Source organism: Phalacrocorax carbo, chromosome 4 (assembly GCF_963921805.1).
Source record: "Phalacrocorax carbo chromosome 4, bPhaCar2.1, whole genome shotgun sequence".
Classification (NCBI taxonomy): domain Eukaryota; kingdom Metazoa; phylum Chordata; class Aves; order Suliformes; family Phalacrocoracidae; genus Phalacrocorax; species Phalacrocorax carbo.
In genome coordinates, this window is record NC_087516.1 from 47,882,495 (window position 1) to 47,900,599 (window position 18,105).

General features: G+C 36.8%; 1 protein-coding gene across 1 annotated transcript in view; it reads right to left on the minus strand.

Annotated features, from left to right (window-relative positions):
- Positions 1-480: 480 nt before the first annotated feature.
- The window catches only part of GUCY1B1 (guanylate cyclase 1 soluble subunit beta 1), a 45,487-nt gene continuing 27,862 nt past the window's right edge, over positions 481-18,105 (minus strand). Inside the window, exons 6-14 of the mRNA XM_064449821.1 lie at positions 13,586-13,816; positions 11,927-12,043; positions 10,958-11,091; positions 9,946-10,143; positions 7,896-8,133; positions 6,906-7,046; positions 5,596-5,750; positions 5,154-5,280; positions 481-1,807 (exon numbers count right to left, since the gene is read on the minus strand). Coding sequence (XP_064305891.1) covers positions 1,784-1,807; positions 5,154-5,280; positions 5,596-5,750; positions 6,906-7,046; positions 7,896-8,133; positions 9,946-10,143; positions 10,958-11,091; positions 11,927-12,043; positions 13,586-13,816 — 1,365 coding nt within the window. The 3' untranslated portion in view covers positions 481-1,783. The remainder of the gene's footprint in view (positions 1,808-5,153; positions 5,281-5,595; positions 5,751-6,905; positions 7,047-7,895; positions 8,134-9,945; positions 10,144-10,957; positions 11,092-11,926; positions 12,044-13,585; positions 13,817-18,105) is intronic.

Here is an 18,105-nt window from a genome sequence, read left to right on the forward strand (position 1 = left end):
CGACTTCAAGTGTAAATTGCTGTTGTGTATCTATTAGAGCGAGGGCAATCTCTCATGGAGTGCTGGGATGCATTGCTGTCCGACAGTGAGATGATGGAAAGGAACGTGTGTAGCTTCCTTTCTTCATTTCCCATTCCTAAAGCTTTGGTTCGTAATGTACATCCTGCTTGAAGTGGACAGCAAATAATTTTTGATTCTTAAATTTTGCCCAAGAGTTTCAAAGGAATGTATGCATTTTTGTGACCTCATCTCCTATTTTTGGAGCATTAATCTACATATTTTGAACACTACTTTAATCCGAGGATGTGATCCATTAACCTGAATGTGGAAGACTCTTGGACATTTGCAAACATTGGAACAATGACTCAATAAATTATTTAGACTTGGACTTCAAATTATGGAATGGAAAACATAATTGTTTTGTATCAAACAATGAAATACAGCTCTCACGGAAAAGAAAACCCCCAAAACTTCTGTAAGTCAGTGGAAAAAATAATTTATTGCAATTTCTTTTGCACATTAACATGAAACATTTATACATATATATTCTGTGCTGATAAGGTATACTAGATATAGACAATTTTTATAAACAAAGTAATTGCACTATCCTATTTTATAATGCAAATATTTAGAAATTATCAGTCAGATAAGAACAGATATTATTCACATAAAAATTCACTGTATGTTGAAGTTATGGAAGGTCTATGCATCTGAAACCTTGCCCACTTTTACTAACTGTATCAGCTGATAAAGGACACTGTGTCCCCTTACAAGCTTTACATCCCTTAATTATGCCATGATGCCTAGAATATTATCAGGTCCTCCCAAGAAATAAGACCACTACTGAAAATAAGAGAGACCAAACCAAAAGGCAAACATGACAACGATGTCCTGGCAGCACGCCCTTCAATTCTGGGGGCTCCATCATAAAAAAATCAAAGCACTACAGGTGGTCTAAAATTGTCCAGCAATCTATTATTAACATGACAACTTAATTTAGTTAATATAAATCAATACAAAATACATTGCAAGTGAGCAGCATTTCAGTAGAAGTACACTGGCACATGCTTCAAATGGCAGTATCAGACAAACAACTGCCCCCTTTCAACACAGAAAATGTTTACATAGTGTCTACAAAGGGAAAATGCAGGATTATATCAAAAGAGGAACCTTTTTCTAACCAGGAATTTAGAGTGCATCAAGTATTATTCACAAAATGAATGGGAAGCATAGCAATAGAAGAACTAAATCTGATAAACAACATTTATACAATAACTTTCATAATGCTGCTTTAGGTATTATTTTTAAAAATAGTTCTTTAGGTTCATTGTTCTGCCCAACAACTGAAATACCTATCTTTCCAGAAATGTAACTGATTCACGTAACCACTATACTTCAGAGATGAAGATGAAGATGTGAAGCATCAGATTGAAGTGATTAGTTGTGGCGTGCATACTACAAAATCTTACTCAGTATTACCTTGGTGGTAGGAAGGGCCACATAACTGGCGTGCAAAAATGCATATCAACAAAAGGAAAGCTTGAAGTACATGCTAATAGCAGAGATATAACAATACCAAACATTAAAGAAAAAAAAAAATAGCAAGCAAGCCTGGAGAAAAATGGTGAGTATGATTTCAGGAGTAGGGCAACAGACAATGGTATTGCACATGGCAATGGGAGATATGGCATGAAATAACATCTGTAACTCAACCTTACTGCCTGGCACCCTATTTGGAGACAGTATTGCACCCTATCCAGCGTCCTCTTCCTCTTCCCTCAGCTCAGAGAGCATCTTGCTTTGTTTCCTTGAGTGCATGCAAGTAGAATTTGAGAAGTAAGGGATTTTCTTTGAACCAACAACATGGTGGGTCAATGCAGTGACAAAACACATTTTACAACTTGCAAGCAATATCAGTTAATAATAAAACACAACATAGGTAACGCACGTATTTCTTTCGCATGTGTTGTATGTAGGAACTTAGGAACTTAACAATTCCTACATTCCCTGATAACTACCAGCTCTGATCGAGATACTTTAACTTGTTCCCATCAGTAACGTGGGGACAGGGTGGAAGAGAAAGATATTTGAAAGTGGGGAATAAAAGAAATTGCAGTCAGAGATCTGAGGCTCTCTGCTAGCTTTATTTTTTACAAAAAAATCTGTTTCTCAAGAGAGAAGCTGCAGCTGAGCATCTGTTAAAATAATAATGATGATAGTAATAATCTTATAACATGCAAACAAGCAGAGGCAAAAGGAGTAATTGGTCACAGTTGCTTTTGTTCCACCTGTATTTCTCATGCAATTCTAATTTTTGCTGCAACGGTATCATGGAAGAGATACCTTAAGTGGAAAAAAGCAAAGCAGCACTGATTCTTATAAATCAGGTCTTTCTCAGAAGCAACTACTGTTCATGGCAACTGATATTAGAGATGCCAACTTAGGAACCAAGTTTGAGGTATGCTGAGCTTCTCCAACCCTATCATTTTCTACAGGCCTAGCAGTGAGACAGCATATTTTAAGCCTTGGTTTCACATCTCTATGCCAGTTGTTAGCATTTTGTCCTCTTTCCTCACCATATATTAATTACTGGGCTTCAGGGTAAAACACTATAATGACAGATTTGCAAATGCTGACCTAATCACTCTCTAAGGGATATAATGAAAAGGAGAATGTACCACTAATGTGAATCTATCCTAGATTTAAAGATATTGGAGGTAGAAAACTTCACAGTAAAAGAATAATCAGCAGAAATATCTTCAGGATGATATAAGAAATATTTTAATTTTTACTTCTATAAGCCACTTCTTGCAATATTCTGGAGAGACCTTTCAGGAAATTTACCACATAGTTTCTGAGTATGTGTTAACATGCTGAATTTATTTCTATAAACAGTCCCCCTGAAATTAAGGGCACTGCACATGATAACACATTAGCATGTGTATGTGTTTGAAAGGTCAGAGAGAATAAGATTCTGAAACGAAAACCAAGACTTCACTCTTGCCTAAAGCAAAGCAATTACTGTCAGGTAATCAAACATTAAAAGTTGGTTATCTTATTTCTGCTTTTGGATTACAACTATTATGTACATCCTGTAAAGTGCCAGAAATAACACGAAGAGTACCTTCACACGACAAAGAGAAACTGCAAAGAATTCAGAAAATCTTAAAGGAGTAAGACTCAGTGCATCTTTTTGTGTATGGACAGATGAAATTGTGCAGGGAGTGTAAAAGAATTAAAAGATTAGAGGATTATATTCTTTCACATTTCAAAATCACCTCTGACAAAATGGTTATCCATTCCAACCACCACAAGAATGTGTCTTTCTAGTCTCCTAGTCTCCCAGACTTACTACAATTTAGAAGAGATACCTGTGATGGGAGAAGTCCTTCTATCTGTAAGAATTAACTGTATATCTGAATTTCAGAATTAACAAAAGCTAACAAAAATGAGAAAGACTTTTTGAGTGTACTTAAACTGTGAGTCTTAAGTACTCCCAAAAACCAGGGTGACAGTATTTTTCTGCCGGGTTTCCTCCTGCCCCCTGTACCCCTCTACAAAGCTCGATGACTAGATAATAGTATCAGCAAGTACCCTCTCAGGACTGTTGTGAGGACTACTAAAACCAACTGTTGTACAAGATCTCTAAAAGGAAATTACAGCATTCTAAACTATCTGAACTCTATATTCATATTAAACATGCGTGAGACTGAAACAAAGAAAATGCCCACCTGACTCAGTACCCCTCTGAAATTTTATATTTAAAATTACAGTGTGCCCTGCTACAAATGATAGGACATAATTTATAATGCAGAAAAAAGCGAAACGTGTTTAAAATATATTTTAAATACAACTATAGATTTGAAAGAATGGTAGCCGTGAAATTATAGTTAATCTTGACATAGAATAAAAATAGAAAAGTATTCTCAAAAGTGGCACCCAGAATACTATTGTAAGTAATATATACCAAAATACAGACTTCAGCAGAGTTAAAGTACAGGCTGTCCCCTGAAGTTTAATACTGGGGGTTAATACTGGGAGTTACCATTAAAAAGTCAGTATTCGTATACTCGGGTACCAGTAGTAATAAATCTGGATTAGATCTCCTAAAAAGCCCAAACAGTTTAACAGCCTAAATTTCATTTTCAGAAGCACATGAGTATTCAGATGCATAATTAATTACCTGTGACTTACAATAATTATTTCAGCCAAGATACCTGATGACTTTCATTATTTTAGCCAAGTGCCTTTTTAAGATTAACTACATTAACTTAGAACTATTTCTTTTTGTAATACCTCGAGACAAAATTCAAGCTATGTAAATTTCTTTTACCCTTTTTTCCTCCCTGTTGGCAATAGGTGGAATGTATGCACCTGTTCAGCTATGGCAAATCAGCTGGCATACTGTTACCTAAGTGTCTAAGTTTGTAGCACACTCATGAGTCTAGATCTCATTGGCTTTTAATAAGATATTGGTTAATACATGCCCAGACTTCTGAAATTGAGGCATAAGCTGAAAGACCACTCAGTGCTTGAAGAGCTTTACCTTACATCATTTTGAGAAAATGATTTAGGCTCATGTCATTTAGAAGAAACAGTTTTCACCCTGTATATTTCTAAAGCAAGACCTCTATGATGCAACAGTCTCTGAATGAGCAGATCCATTTGGGCTTAACAGACCACCATACAACATCAGGTGTGAACCTGCCTGCAAGTAGTTGCTGGACTGTTGCCCACATATTTGAAGGCACTTTTATTCACTCACTGTAAGAAAGCAAATGGTGAATTTTGAAGTGCTGATAACCAGCCACGCCAGCTAAAGAGAAACGGACATTATACTGCAAAATCTAGTACAGTGGAGAAATCCGTAAGAAAAGGGAGATATAAATATTTAAACACTTGGCATTCTCTCAAGGACTTTTTAAAATACAAATGCTTTCAGGGACTGCACAAACTGCAAAGACAAATAATCTAGGCCTTTAATGTGCTGTCAAGATAGTAAACGCATTAATGAAATAGCGTTGTATGAAACTCTTAGTTTTTTCTAGGGAACATTTAGTTTTGCAAATGCAAATGGGTCTCAGTGGTTTAGATTAAATTTGTCATGTTTATGCCTTGTTTAAAAAAAAAAATTACACTCTGGTTAGTCATACCTCTGTCTCTGTACTCTTTCTGGACAAAAACCAAACCTGCATTGGTTCTTTTTTACCCTTCATAGAAACTGGACCCCTGTACTCCAGGTGGAACTGAGGATCTGAATTTTCTGGGGTCATAAGACACCTGAAATTGAAAGAGAAAACATGTAAATGTATGTATTATGCATGCAAGCCATGCACTAGATAAAATATTAAACATGCTACAGATACTTAAGCAAATTAACAAAAGTGTCAAATCTCTCTAGATCATTATCATAGTTGCATACCAATGACGGTATATCATAATGCAGTCTGCCATACAGTTTCATGAGAACTCACATACTTAAATAATGTGTTGCAGGAGTACTGGGACTTTCAACTCCAAAGACACTTAGATATTTTGCTGAAAAAGTGGCTTCTCTTAAGATGTCAATGCCAATAAAATTACTGTGTCACTCACCTGTAAGTATATTCAGAGACATTAATCTTTCCCTTTTCTCCAGTAGTTTCTGTTCTGCTTGTTAGATTGACAGTATTTCCGAAGAGACAGTAACGTGGCATCCTTTGGCCTATGACACCTGTGACTACCTCACCAGTATGGATTCCTATTGTTATCTTTAAAGAGAAAAAATAAAGTTTGAATATTCAAAATCAATGCAAGTAATCTGATGCTTCTGAGGAAAATCAGGAATTATGCCATTTCTATCTACTAGAGTTTATTTTTTCAATGTGCCACTCCTGCTTCTTCAAAGCTTTGCATTTTGTGCTTTGTGTCATTTTTTTATTGTAGTGTAGTGTCATGGCTCTCCCTCCCACATGAAAGAAGGAAATCCATATTTTTCCAGCACGCAACATGCCATGCAGCTATTATGTACTGTGAAATTTAAAAGTGAAAGAGAGGCATACTCCGCAGCTCTGTGTTTAACAAGTGCTCAGAAGATGCAGAAATAGATGGGGTAGGTCAAGAAAAAAAAGATGTTTCTCAGAGGAAATATCACAGTATTTTGCACTTAAAAGCTCCAGAGATAGGACAGGTGTTTGGAGAGGCTCATTCTTATAGCACATTACACTTATTGTAAAGCCCCACATCAAATCTTCTCACTACTTCGCTCAGTGACAAAGTGAAGTACACAGATATAAATTAGGTGTTAGACCAATAACATTCATGTAAATAGAAATACGCATCACACTCGTTACTTATTTTGCTCTCACAGCCTTCTGATGAGGATAGGTCTGTGCAGCCTCCCCAGTTCTGTACTAATGCCACAACATCTTCATAAAATTCCATAATGAGTGAAATTCCATTAATATACATTGTTGCCGGTGATCATTGCCAAATCTGCCTAAGGAACTGTACTTTTCTTTTTAATGCAATATTTTCTCATGCTGATGTGAAGATCTGAAGTGTGATCAAAAATATTAGTGAAGGAGTATTATTTTTCTGTTCATTGAGGTGAAGAGGACTCAACGAATTGTACTTGACGAGCAATGGGAATTTGTTGATTAAATTTAAATGATTGGGAAATGGACATAAATGATGTGGACCTAATATAGTCCTTTAAAAGGTTAAGCAGAATAATTAGATTTTAAGGTCTGGGAACTGCACATGTCACATCTACATGGGATTCTTCATATTCTTTGTAGGTATCAGTCTCAAAATCTAACAGTAACAAAGCTTGCATGGGCTGGGACTTGAGCGTTATCATACTTCAAAGCATTATCATTGTATCAAAGAATGGGCTCTTCCTTCAAGCCCACATATTTACTAACCTGAACAGGCTCACCATCTACTTGAACTTGGCCTGCTATTTCCATCATATCCAATGCCAGGTGGCAGATAGATCGTGCATGATGAATGCAAGGCTCTGGTAGACCACTCACTGTCATGTACTTGTCCCCAACTGTTTCCACCTATCAAGATACAGATTTTTTAATTACTTTATTATCATGGGCTTTAGAGTACTAGAATGGACGTAGTGCTTCCTTCAAGACTGTTCGTCATTTCGTAGTTTCCCTTCACTTTCATTCAAATTACCCGAATTCCCATCATCTTGGCTTGTTATTGAAGAGAATTTATTGTATGCCCACAGTGTAACAAATTAAAATGACACTGTGTGTGAACTTGAGCCTCTCTTTTGGGGTCTTCTGAACTTCTGTGGAAACTGAGCACTATGTTTATTTTGACTCCCACTCTTGATTCACTTGGTACAGGACATAAAATTGATTTCTAATAAAAGCTAGGAATAAATCTTATAAACACACAAGCATACACATGTACACATATATGGGATATATATATATCGCTCTCTGTCTACCTGCTACCAGCCACATCTGCAACTATACCACATTCTTAATGAAGGAATGAAATTCACATTGAGTAACTGAACAATAAGTTATAATTTACAACCAGGAGCCCCAGGCAGGCTTATGACTGAAAAACTTAAAGCACAGGGTCAGCAGAACCACAAACCGCTTGTATAAGTGTTCACATCTGCTAAACATGGAAGTAGATTTTTATATGCACTTGGTGGGTGACTGTGCAGAAATCCTGTTGAGAACTAAGCGCTTCATGTTCCTTCACACATTTAGAGATAAACAACATACTCTTCTTTAGCTGTGGAATATCAGATAACACAGTTCAAAGACTGAGAACATAACTATTTTTTTAAAGAAGCCTACAGTCCAAAGGATGGAAACAGTGACATGATAGCAAGTTATTGAAAAATCACTTATTAAATACTTCGAAGATCTTCAGCTTACCTTATAAACAAATGGATTCCTTCGTGAATCAGTCAGAATATCAAATCTCGTGTACAGGTCATTTAAAAGATTAACAATCTTCATGGCTCCCTCTCCAGAGGCATGTTTACTACAGAAGGCATTGAATCCAACAATGCCACTGAAAAGAATGGTTACATTGTCATACCGCTTAGCTGGAACAGGACGCTTGTGTCTCAGCTCATTTGCCACTGATGGTGGTAGAACAGAGTACAGTAATCTAAACGTATGAGAGAAGAAAGGCACAGGCAAAACAGAAAGAATGTGGAGAAAGGTCTTTACAACAGCACACTTCAAATATTAATTTAGTACCTCCCATAGGTTTTATAACATACTCGCATCATCAAAGAGCAATATAAACGGTGTCTACTGAAGAATATGTTATTTGGGAAACAGGAACGGATCTACATCAGCATTACCTGAAGCTCTGACATTTCCAACACACATTAATATACCTAAATTGCCAACAAAACGAGGCATATATTACTAATTCTTCTGACATGATCTGTTAATAGTGTCTTGGATCATTTTTGCTTATTGCTTAAGCATTTTCTGCCATATCCTCAGCTTATATAATGTGGTTTTGCTCACAGAACCCTAAAAACTGCAAAAAAAGGCCATGAAGAGATCGAACAGTTCTCCCCTTTTGATCAATTCATGCATTGCTAAATGCTTCCTCTTCCTCTTCTGTTGAGAATGCTGCTTTTAGTGTTTGTTGCATGCTTTAATTAATAGTCTATATGACATATTAACTCTTGTCCATATTGCACATTATGCAAATAAAATCCAAATCATACACACAGAGCTTCACCCTACCCTCATGTGTATTCCTTCAACTTTCTCACTGCCACCTTAAGGTGTGTTTCCCTCTTTACACAGCTAAGTGGGCAAGCTGAAGGTCTCTGAATGTTTCACAAACCTTGAGCATCATTTTTTACACAGCCTCCTGCACAAACCCTCATCAGTTGCATTTTTGGCAAGTTCACTACTGCGTGAGTTATCATTAGTGAATACTATTGGCACATGATATAGTAAGTGACACTGTTCCAGCAGCTGCCAAGGAGGCTAGAATTCCTGAAGATAAAACGACTTTACAAAGGAAATCAACAAGTATGAATAGAAAAAAAATATTTTTAGGCTTCTTTTCCCTCCGACTCTTCCATCCATCCCTTTCAAGTCTTTTTCCAATAATTTCCATTACTCTACTACAGAAAAAAAAAATCTGTCAATAGAATTCATAGCACAAAAAATGTTGATTCTACTACTATGTGAGCATAATCCACAAGAAATTCTTCCACTACAGAGATGGGAACTATGTTATATAAATGAGAGTCAACCACCAACCCCACACTGCCTGTCGCACAAACTTTTGTTTAATTTAACTGCCAGTAGACCTTGAGCTGAGCTGCCATAGGCTAATGCTATGGATTTGATTTTATAGTTACCTGTAGAAATGGATTTGGGGCCCAATGCATATACTTTATTATTCTTATGTACTTATATCTAGATGGTAGTATTATCTAGATAGCCCCAAAACTTGACTTTTACACAGACTATTTTCAAGGCTTATAAGATATGTTTTACTGTTCTATTAACCTGTGAGCATGGCAGTCCAGAAAGACAAAGTGGTCTGCAGCTGGTTTACAGAACTCTGTCAAATAGTAGCATTTGGGCATTCATCAAATTCATCAAGGCTACAGTGACAGCATGTAAGAAAGTTTGCAAGACTACTGTTTTGGGTAACTCACAAAGCAAAAAGGATTGTCAGTTCAGTTCTCATAACTTTCCTTATGAGGGAAGAAGCCATCAAAACACCTGTGCATGTAACAGCCTAGACTGCAGATGAGATTTGACAATCTAAATAAATATGCTATGAGGCATTAAAGTAAAATGTTCTTTCTTGACTCCAAAATTATTGGCCTAGAATATCTCTTCTAATCCTTCCAAGAGACTGTTTTTTTTTTAAGAAGATAGCTATAAATAATACATTGCTGTGACTGTTTCAGCTCAAAAATCAGGATTTTGTTCTTACGTGTCTGTCTTTTTCTTTTCATCTTCCAGTGCACGCAGTGTGTGCTGCAGTCTGTCAGTGAGGATCTCAAGCTCTTGAGTCAGTTTATATTCCTCTCTGAACTGCTCTCCCAAAAGAACCAGATCACGGGTGGCATCATGCAATGGAATATCACTGAGATATAAACCTCTTCTGGTTAAATCATCCAAGTTCATCACACTGCAATGTGGAGAAATATATAATGATGTAGGTACAACTAAAATCGACAAAGGAGCATTTAAAACTCAAACGAACAGCAGAGGCTGCTGAATAACAGAAGAAAGATTATGCTTCTGAACTTGTGATGAACTGTACCACCTATCCCCTCTACCACGTACCTTATTTGTGTTCATTCATTAACACATGGCTCCTGATTTTTTGCATTTAAATACAGAATTCTCATTGATGAGTTCCATGAACATACCAAATGTACATCCTTCAGTACACAAATAAAAGTGAGATTACATTAAGGTAGCCTCTTCCCTTTCTGTTTTCATTCACTCTTTCCCTTTCACACAGGAGATTAACGTCTCATAACCGTGTGATCTAATGTGTTAGCTCAACCTGCTCTTAGCTAAAGAAGCCTTCCACGCAATCCCCCATTCCAACCACTTCTTTATAATCATCACTGCTCTATTACAGTAAAACTACTGCAAAAACATATGAATCCACATAGGAAATATCATTGTGACATTTCTTGGCACTCTTGGAGTAGGAAACGAAGGACAAAACTTGCCAAAGATCATGGAATCATAAGGAATTCTCATTTGTACAAACTGGGCCAGAGCATCCCGATGTTTATATCGAATTATTTAATAATCAGTCAAATTCTGATGCTTAAATGCTCTTCTCTCTTTTCACACAAACATATCAAAATCAATGAAATCAATACTTGAACCAATTAATCTCTGTAGTACTACTCTCGTAAGTGTTCTTTAAATTAGTAATTATACAATGAAAATCAATATTATGGAACTCTCAATGTTTAAAGTACCTTGGCGAACACAGGAAGAGAATGCTATCTGCTTCAGGCAAGTAGATCATTTGCCCCTTCAGGCGTAAGCAGCTGATTTCTGTGCCGGTCAGTTCATCTTCACATTCCAGCTTTTCCACATCCAACAGCCCCTCCTGGTGATGAAAAGTCACCATTATATAAGGGCAATGGTACCTGCGTTACGTACCAGGCCATGTAAGTAAGTGCCTTTACTATGGAGGCAGTCAGAATGTTTGGAATAGAGTTACAGCCTACATTAAAACCCAATTAAATTCTCATTTGAACACCATACACTACCCATATTTTAATACTGTGATTTGCTACCTCAAAGATACAAAGTGTGGTATCTTTCTTTACATTCATGTTCATAACTTCTTGCTTTCTTCGTCATTTCTTCACAATAGTTTGACACAAGTATTGCCTATTCTATGAAGTTTTATCTGTGCCTGGGAGCATCTCTTAGAAACACTGTTAGTTTCTCTCAGGTACAGTTTTCTCTAAGTAAACAGGCTCCTTGACATAGTAGGTGCTACTCTACACGCTGCATTCATTCATAACACCCACCTCCTCTCCTGCCCTCTAGAGAAAAGCACACAGAACTGTGTATGAACGTATGGGCCCAAGCAAGAACACATTTCATATTTGTCTCCCATACTGTTATGAAGCAAAAGTAAATGTAATTGCCTTTCTACATTTACTTTGGCACAATGCCATACAATGGGTTGGCCCCTTGCAAAGAAAGCATCAGACATGAAGTACATGTACCTCACCATTCCTGTAAAGCATTCTACTTAACAGCTACCCATGAATACACACCTGTGACTTTTTTTTAGCTCAAGACTCAACAGGGACTGAGTGTACTGCTGTGCAAAGAATTTTCTTGGAAGACTTCTGAGCTTTCAGCACTTCTTCTTATCCCTCCAAAGCATACTTACTTAAAGAAAAGCCAGGTGAATATTCTCTAGTTACCTTGGTCCTCAGTACAAAGACTGTATTGATATGTGAGAGGATCCCATGGAAACTAATATCAATATGAGGCCGGACCAAGGAGAAAACTGACAACAGACTGCAATTTCCTGGCTGCAGCTAGAATAAAAAAAAAAAAAAAAGACTTATGTTTTATAATAAAAATATATATGGACTAATTATATTCAATTTGCTTAGATGACAACAATGAATGGAAGAGTATATTTTATGCATTTCTCCATTAAAACACAATGCTTTTAAATTAAGGATTTTACATCAGAAGTATATTGACTTCAGAGTCCAATTCTAGTCTGCAAGATGACTTTGTAAAATTCTGTTAGACTATCACATTCATTATCTGTCAAACTGTTACCACTCTACAGAAAAAAAAGCTTTCCAGTGTTTTCCTCCTAAGTGACCTCCTTCAAACACCCTTTCCAATAAGCTATGTTCTCTAAAGCATCAACTTTGATAATACGGATTCTGACAGCCATCCTCAGCAGGCTGAATAGTTAGTTATAGCTGTTCAGTGAATGCCCTTGGGAAAAATCTGGCAGAGCTACTTTTCTTTCAAATATTTTTGCAAAATACAGAGAGAAAGCACCAAACACAAATTGCAGAAAAAAAGCAAATAACATAAAATTGCATTTTAAAAGTATGTCAATGATTCAGAAACAGCATGGTATGTGCAAAATTAGCTTACATAATTGTAAAGATCACCTGATGTTTTCATCATCTTACTTTTTGCTTCTCTCATATTACTGCTTTTACCTGTTGCTTATTTTTAGAAACACTATCAGCTCTTTCAGGCAAGAACTGAGGTATCCTATTCATACACAGAATACATAACATTAAATGGACCTCTGAGTACAATTTACTACTGTAAATAACCAGAGGAAACTGCAGCAGCTGCATTCAGTTCAGGACACACCTATATATAGATCTCACAAACATAGTTTGGCTCATCTTAGTTAATACTGATGCTTTTTATGCACAAGCCAGGAAAGTATACCACAGTTTGTGTTATTCTGCTCTGCAGTTATTGTGCATCTGACAGCTTAAGTGTTTGAAGGCATTACTGTCAAGTAACATATATATATAGAGAGAGAGACTATGACCCTGCTCCTACACTATCCAGTAGCATGGGCAAGACCATTTTCTGAACCCTAGGCCAGGTTGCACTGACTGTCTCACATCCACTTTCAAGAGTTATCTGCCATGTTCATAGCAAATGTATCATGGAGTGAGCTACAAGAAAGAATCGAGTAACAAGCTCACACCTGCTTTGTGGTGGTGATCAGCTTTTCTCTGCTCAAGCTTACTCTCTTATTGCACATGGACATGATCACAAGGAACAGAGCTGTTGTAGAATTAGGGCTATTTTCACAGCCCTTTTTTAAACAAGAGGAGGACAAGGTAGTAAATATACAGTTACAGAGGAATGCTGTTTAGACAGCATTTATTTTATTTATATTTATAATTATTTCATTTATATTTATAATATAAATAATATTTAATATAAATATTATTAATAAATATCATTAAATATTTAATATATTTATATTATTTTATTTATTTTATTTTATTCATCTTTAAAATAAACCTGTGAAGCATCTAGCATTGAGAATCTCTACAATTATGCATGTATGAGAATCATCTAACCTGTGGAAGGACTCTGTATATAGCATTGCCACACTGTGTGACCACCAGATCTCTGTCAAATATTATGTGGAAAGGAAAGGCCTTGCAGAAAGTATAGGGACTGATGCGAGACTCTTGGGTACCATTTTCTTCAAATCTGTCAAGGTCTTCATAGTAGTCCTCTTCTTTAGACTCTTTCTCTTCAATTAAAAACTGAATGTGGTCACATTCCTCATTTCTCTGTTGAATAACCTAGAAAAATTAAGGAAAAAAAGAAAAACTGAAAACTCTGCTACTCATGAATAACTGGAATGCTACTATGAAGACAGGAGTACATTTAGAGCAGAAAGATTAATTCAGGAATGGTATTTGCCTCTTGAAAAGTATTTTATGCTAATAAGTATTTATGATTTTAGAGAGTCTTCATAATTTCAGGTGAATAATACCTTTGCTTAGCCACAGTTGCTCTCTGCATGAACAACATATTGAAGATCACTCAAATACAATTTATAAAGCCTGAGTGAAATGCACATTCTGAAATCAGGGGTCAAGGCTCAGGTTATGCTTGCTTTCACTGGTACGTGCCTGAAAACAGGACTCCCCCCTCCCCTTGAATGAACATGTGGTAAGCCTTGAATTACACAGACCACTTGAATCCTTATTTTGATGAAAGCTGTTTGCAAGGTCTGCAACACAACAGCAAACAGTGCTGACCAGAGGATGGGCACGTCACAGTCAGCCAGGTGAAAGATGGATGGAGCAAATGTTTGAATATACAGTCGTTACAAATTTAAGCAGTGATGACTGCAAGATCAGGACCAACAGATAAAACTAAAAGCAATGACAATTTTCTCCAAGCTGCATTCCATATTAAATGAAATCACAGCAAAACAGGAGTCATCTACATCAGTAGAATCTCAAATAAGTGTCTCGAATATAGCATTTCACATTCCAGTAATTTTACTCAAAGTCAGTAAAAAATATGAAATTAATAGGGATTATTTTGTTTGCAGTGAGAGTCATGCATTGCAGTATAATTAAAGATGATAACAAATAGATTTACATAACTTACCTTGAGAGGCCAAATTCACCTCTTCTCAAGCCTAATTAGATTTAAGGACTGGAACAGAACAATTCTATTTACACAGTACTGTCTAGTGGCAACTTTCTGGAACGTGTTGCACCTGATTCTACTTTTATGTAGAGTCTAATCCTCAAGCCACTGAAGCTAAAAAAGACTTCTTATAATCTCTAATGCATCCCAATTCTGCCCTTTACACGTAATCTAACCAAAGATTAACAGTTACAATATGAAAACAGAACAGATATGCATAAACACTGCACTTGATCCCTAAAATGTTTAGCTTATTAAATATTTCTCCTGCACAACTGTCAGCCATGCCAGCTGATTTCTTAAGGAGTGCTGATTGCTTTATTTGTTCCCATACAAATGGAGAGGTGTAAAACAACAAAACAGTATTTTATTGGTAAATGATGCTTAATTTAAGATAGTAGTGTTCCTTGATCTCCTATTTGTCTATTAATTTAAAGGAAAGAGGGGCTCCTCTGGAGGACTGATCAGAGCAGAAGCCTGATTTAGGTGCTCAATACCAATGCATATACTGTACATTAGTCTTCTCATTCAATTGCACACATAAATAACTTAGAGAAAGATCAGCCTACTAGATTTACCACCTAATGTAGGTACCTAAAGCTGGAGGTATGCGCAAGTTCAAATGTTAATAATGATAAAACCTGATTTCCTCAAGAAATTGTGCTGGTAGTCCATATGGCAGTGTGTGGCAAAGACAAGTGGGAAATTATGAGTTAATACGAGGCAAACCTCGGAAAGAATATGTGGTGGTCATTTGAGGAAAACAAGTTATGTGGGTTTGTCTAGGAAAATGGAACATAGTAGATGGAGACCTAGTTTTCCTCTGAATTCAGGATTTAAAGGTTCCCCATGTCTTCCTCTTTTTAAAAATCTTTTCCTCTTTTTTTAAATCATTACCCCTGAAATTTTGAGAGACTGTGGCCACACTGAGGATAGTCACAGTCTTAAATCTTACTTTCTATCACTCATACACACACACTCATCACTCTATCACTCATACACACACACAGAGGTTTTATTTTATTATTACTATTAATGTGGCCAGAGATAGCTGAGAGTATACACAGTAACCTTTTCCAAATTGTGTAGAATTATCACTAGAATTGATCTATGCTTTCCAGATCATTTCTAGTCTTGGACCTTACTTCAAAGAGTTGCTCTTGCCACAATGTATATGTACGTGGGAAAAAAACCCACATACTTTGGATTAAGAGCTTCCTCATTTGGCAAAGCAGTCCTAAAATTCATTTTAATAATTTTTAAGGAAGTTTTCATATTAACAGCACATCACCTTCCAGAGATATTACTACCTAATGACCATCTTAGACACTGCATACTAGCATTCTGTTACCGACCTGCATCTGTATGGACAAGTTTGTTCCTGCTACCGTGCAGCACCTAATGGATTTTTCGTAACTTCTCATTTTTTCCCATTTATTAGAAATGAATGATGCATCAATAAACAAAACAAGTGTTGGTTAAAAAAAAACCCACCTATAAAAATAGAACTGCTACATGCTTCAAGACGTCTAGGTAAGTTTGAGACACGACGACCCTCGGCACATCCTACAAGCTGTGGTGAAGTCAGTCATCACACAGAACGTGCTATTTTCCTAACCTTTATAGATTAGAACTGTGTCAGTAACAGTGCACAGCTGCAAATTTCCCAGGTGTCTTCAAGTTCATTTGCAACACTATTTTTGACCAGGCTCCAAGGCATCTAGAAATGCTTGCTGTACTAGTGCATCACATTAGTGCAGCAAATGAAGAGGCCAAACACATGGAAATGTGTCAGATCTACAAGATAGCCACAATGCCACCCGCACACTGCTGCTGAACCTGGTATGTTGTGGGCATGGCTGGTTTACTGAATTTTATTTTGGTCGTCCATGCACATATCCTTATTAAGAGAAGCTACAATCAAACCCCTCTCCAGGTTAAGCAAGCTCCTGATTCACCCTTAAATAACTTCCCATTAGATATGTAATTTCATGATGTCTTTTCTGTTCACGTCATTTATGCACTATGTAATCTTCCTACCTCATTATTTCATCCACCTTGTCAGCAAATTTAAAATGAGCACTTCTGGCTATTAACATAATATCTTAAATTCCGTCCCTTCATCCTTGTACCCACAGAACCAATCTAATTGGCCAAATACTTATCTGGCATAAAGACCTGCCCTAGATACTCTGCAGTAAGCTTAACTGGAATAGAACTTATTTACTGTTTCATTCTGCAAGTGAAATTTGCAAGCCACAGAATTTCAGTATCATTTATATATTATTGAAGAACCCTCTGTTAAATGCTTGACAAATAGAAGTTCAGTGACAGAAGCAACAGAGCCAGGAATCAAGTCTAATTCTTCCTCCCCCTGCGGTCTTAGCTGGTGAAGTGACATCAGTTCACCACGTTTAAGAGCTCATCACCATAGTAACTGCAGTTAAAAACTGAAGGTAAAAAATCACTCTCCTGGTTTCAAAGAGAATATATAACATCTAATTGCTAACCTGCCTGTGCTTTCCAGAAGATCTATCTTCAGTTTGTCCTTGCTTAGCCAAGTGAAAAGTCACACCAATACTTCAGGGAAGGACAATTCAGAGAACAGTTATATTAAAATGACTTTGTGTTTTAATATATTTGGCGAGCTTCACAAAAGATATTAAATCAAGCAGTATCACTGTGATACAGTATGTATAACGAACACATGCTATCTGTTAAACTTTCACTGATGTATCTACAAGACAAGAATTAATTCTTTAGATATGAGCATGTCCCCAAGATACACCTGTATCTCAGCATGGGGGAGGGACAGAACGCCCTTGGACAGGGATCTTTTCCCATCAGATTGTGAAGATTAATACAAAGTCAGGTTTTTGCCATTTAAAGGTCAATACAGGATTAAATTCTTGACCTCTTTTGATCAAAACAGACTGTGCAATGCTACTTGACAAATTTCACTGCAGCTGTTTCAGGGTAATCCTGAGGCAAAGCGGTTCACTGGAAATGGTACCACTCTTAGTTGTGTGCACCCAAAGTTAAAACTGTGGGGGTGTCTCCACCTGGCAGCTGGTTTCGAGGCAGAGACCAAAACATTGAGCCTGGAGCTAGTGAAGTTTCCTGCTGCCCTTGTGCCAGAATTTGAGGCTGACTATGCTCCACAGTTGACTTCTCTTCATACACAGATACCATTTTAATGTATGGATCAGTACTGCTTGTCCTCCATAACAAGTACCTACGTAGTTTTTAGGTCAGCTCTCCAGCTGGCCACATTCTGGTTTTGTTTTTTTATACTGTCATTAGTAATGAGACAGTCAGAAATTACCATCTTGTAAAGGATCTCCCCAGGCTTTTTCTCATTTGATATTGTAAACCATCTTCGCTGTCTAAAAGAAAGATTTTGATACGTCTGCTCTCAGAAAATAAC